Consider the following 3066-nt stretch of genomic DNA (forward strand, 5'->3'; position numbering starts at 1 on the left):
CAGGGCGCCCACCCTCAAGGTCTTCCCTGGCCCAGGGACCTCTTTGTAGCAGTGGGGTGCAGGCCCCCTCACAGGTCCTGGGGCCTGACCTCTCGCCTTTCCCTATGCCAGGGGGCACCAAGCTGGGTCTGTCTGGGCTCAGAAGCCCCCACTCTCTGAGCTGCTCCGGCTGTGGTAGCTGGGACTGGGGGTCCGGGAGGGGCTGCGCGTGCGGCTGCGGGTCCCGCGGCTGCGGCTGCTGTAGCTTCCGTGGCTGTGGCCCGGGCTGGGGCTGCGGCTGGGGCTCCGGCTTGAGTAGTCGCTGCTCAGGCAGCTGGAGGAGGACGAGGGGCTGGGCCGGTAGTAGGGGATGGGACGCTTTCGGGCACTGCCGGGAGGGAAAAGCTGATTATAGGCCATTCGGGTCCCTGAGCTCTGTCTTGGGCCCTCACTCAGGCCCTGAGCCCTTCCCCAGCAGTGGCCAGGGCTTCCCTGCCTCAGTTTCCCCTGACCTCTGGCCTTGGAGTGTCCCCTGCCCCGAAAGGACTGGACAGTCAGTGGTCTCTTGCCAGTTTCCTGTTGGTCATTTCGTTTTTCCTCACTTGTCTTCAGAGAAAGGAGACCAAGTCTGCTTGGCCTGAGAAGGTGCTCAATAAATATTTGTTGAATAAATGAAACTTTTAAATATAGACAACTCACATCAACCAAGCTAAGCAGTGGTTTCTGGTCATGGAAAGGGTTGTGGATAAGGCCCAGCCCTGTTTCTCTGGTCCCCACAGAATCGAGGGTTTCGGTTTGTCAGGTCACTTCAAGGGAACAAGGAAGAGAGCCCTGGCCGTTGCTGCCCATGACCATGCCCCCACCCTGTCCCCCCCAGTCCCGCTGGCCCCTTCTCACTCAGCTACCTCCCGCCGGCCCGGAGTTAGTTTGAAGCCAGGAGGCTGTGACCCAGAGAAAAGAAAAGAGAGTGGTTAAGGGGGCAACAGTGCCCCATGGCGTGGGGTTAATTCTGAGGAAGAAAACAGGTGTACGTTAGTGGGAGGAGGAGGCAGCCTGGGAGAGGGGCTGAGGGGGGTGCCAGGTGGAAGGTGCAGGACTCCAGGAGTCTAGGGCCCTCCGCATATGGGTGAGGTGTGTGGCCTGTCTAGGGGGTGTCCCAAGCCTGGCCATCTGGCCTCTAGCTCTGGGCTGAGGGGAGGAGGCGATGCCCTCTCCTCCCTCCACAATCTGCATCATCAAGGACTTGGAAGGGCTAGTTTGAGAATCAGTCCATGTTAGAGCTGAAAAGATGCTCAGGGAGCTCTGCTTATTGTTCAGACATGCACACCCAGACCCAGAGAGGCACACCAATCTCCTAAAGGCTGCCCAGCAGGGTCTGTGGCAGAGCTGGGCTCAGAATTTTGCCTGTAGCCCTCCACCCCAAGTCTCAGGGGTCTAGGGCTTCGGACTGGTTTCCACAAACACAGAGCATAATTTCACGGGGAGACCTAGGCCCACACCCTCCAGTCCTGGCAGAGACGCTCTCTGATGTGGCTTCTGCCATATCTGCCACACACTCCCCACAGCCCCATTGGACTGGGATGGGGGGAAGGGAGAGTGGAAGGGACAGGCCCTCCCACAGCTGCCCCAGAGAGCAGGCTGCTGGTGCCCCCTCCTCCGAATTCCGCCCCCTGGGGCGGGGGGGTTGTGCTGGGAGGTGAGCGGAGTGAAGTTAGTGACAACATGAAAGGCAGACAGATGACAGCTGAACAGAGCCAGATCAGCTCACATGGGCATCTCCCCTGCAGCCTGTGGGGAGGGGGTCCACTCGGCCCCCAGGCCGGCCACAGGCCACTCGGCAGGCTGGACCTTGAGATGAAGGAGAAAAGGAGACATCATTGCCAGGAGATGGATGTAGGGAGCACGGAGAGAGGGAGGGGCTCCAGGAGGATGGCTGGAATCTTCTGGAGCTGAACTCCATGCTTGCTGCTGCCCACTCAGACCCAAGTACACAGCCCCCTCCCCTCCGTGGGCCTTCAGACCCCTGCCTCTGAGTCCCACCCTCCCCAGCACCTCCAGTTCTAGCCTCTCTCCTCCTCCAGGGGCCTCTAGCCCTCACCAGGCCCTCTTCCCTCCCCTGAACCCCACCTCCCCTGCCTGCACCAGGTTCAGTGCGTCCCCCAGGAGGTCCCTGCGAGCCCGGCCCGGCCCCTCCGTACCTGGTGATGCGCCGCGGCTCCATGAAGCTGGGCGAGTCCCGGCGCCGCTTGCGGATGGGCGAGTAGCTGCGGGAGCGGCGCCGGGTGCGGGCGGCCTCGGCCTCGGCGTGCCTCGCGCGGCCCTCGCCGTCCTTGTCCCTGTGGGCCCGGTCGAGGTGAGCGACGCGGCCCAGCCGGGCCCCTTTGGGCCCGTCCCCGCCGCCACCCCTGCGCCCGGCGGGACCCCGGGCCCGCACTTACCGGCCCAGGGTTTTCTTGGGCGACGGCGAGCGGCTGGGGCTGCGGGTCCTCTTCTCCGCAGAGCGCGAGCGGGACTTGGAGGGCGAGCGGCTGGAGCTCCACGAGCGCGGGTGGGGGCCCGGGCTGCGCGACGAGCTCTTCCCCTCCGGGCCGCCGTGCCTGCCGTGCGCGCCCGGGGACGGGGAGGTGCTGGCCGGCCGGGCGCGCGGGGGCCGCTCCTTGGCCCTGGAGGAGGGGCGCGGCGACAGGGACTCAGTCAGCTAGGGAGACAGTGGGCTGGACGGGGGTGGGGGGGGGTGGCGGAGTGGGGTTAAAGGGGTGCCGGTGACAGGGAGCGGGCTCAGCTAGGGACAAAGTGGGCTCAGTGGAGGGAAAGGGACTCCGTAGGGGAGGAGTTCTACGGAGGACATGTGGATGAGGAGAAGGGTTAGTGAGGGGGAGGAAGTGGTGCGTGAGTTGGTGGAGCGGGACTAGATTCCCAGAGGAGGGAAAAGGGCTAGGGGTGGGCGTGAGGTAGTGACATAAGTGTGGAAGAGAGTGTTCCGTGGTGTCGAGGGACAGTGATCAGTGGGGGCGGTCAGGTGAGGGAGGCGAGTGCCCCTTGATGGGAGGAGAATCACGGGGGGTGGGGGGTGGGACTCTGTTGGGG

General features: G+C 64.1%; 1 protein-coding gene across 1 annotated transcript in view; it reads right to left on the reverse strand.

Moving 5' to 3' along the window:
* Positions 1-3066, reverse strand: part of SRRM3 (serine/arginine repetitive matrix 3) — a 33238-nt gene continuing 30172 nt past the window's right edge. Inside the window, exons 12-14 of the mRNA XM_081819478.1 lie at positions 2418-2642; positions 2178-2315; positions 1-367 (exon numbers count right to left, since the gene is read on the reverse strand). Coding sequence (XP_081675604.1) covers positions 139-367; positions 2178-2315; positions 2418-2642 — 592 coding nt within the window. The 3' untranslated portion in view covers positions 1-138. The remainder of the gene's footprint in view (positions 368-2177; positions 2316-2417; positions 2643-3066) is intronic.

This window comes from Leptonychotes weddellii, chromosome 5 (assembly GCF_054177405.1).
Source record: "Leptonychotes weddellii isolate Sample4059 chromosome 5, ASM5417740v2, whole genome shotgun sequence".
Classification (NCBI taxonomy): Eukaryota; Metazoa; Chordata; class Mammalia; order Carnivora; family Phocidae; genus Leptonychotes; species Leptonychotes weddellii.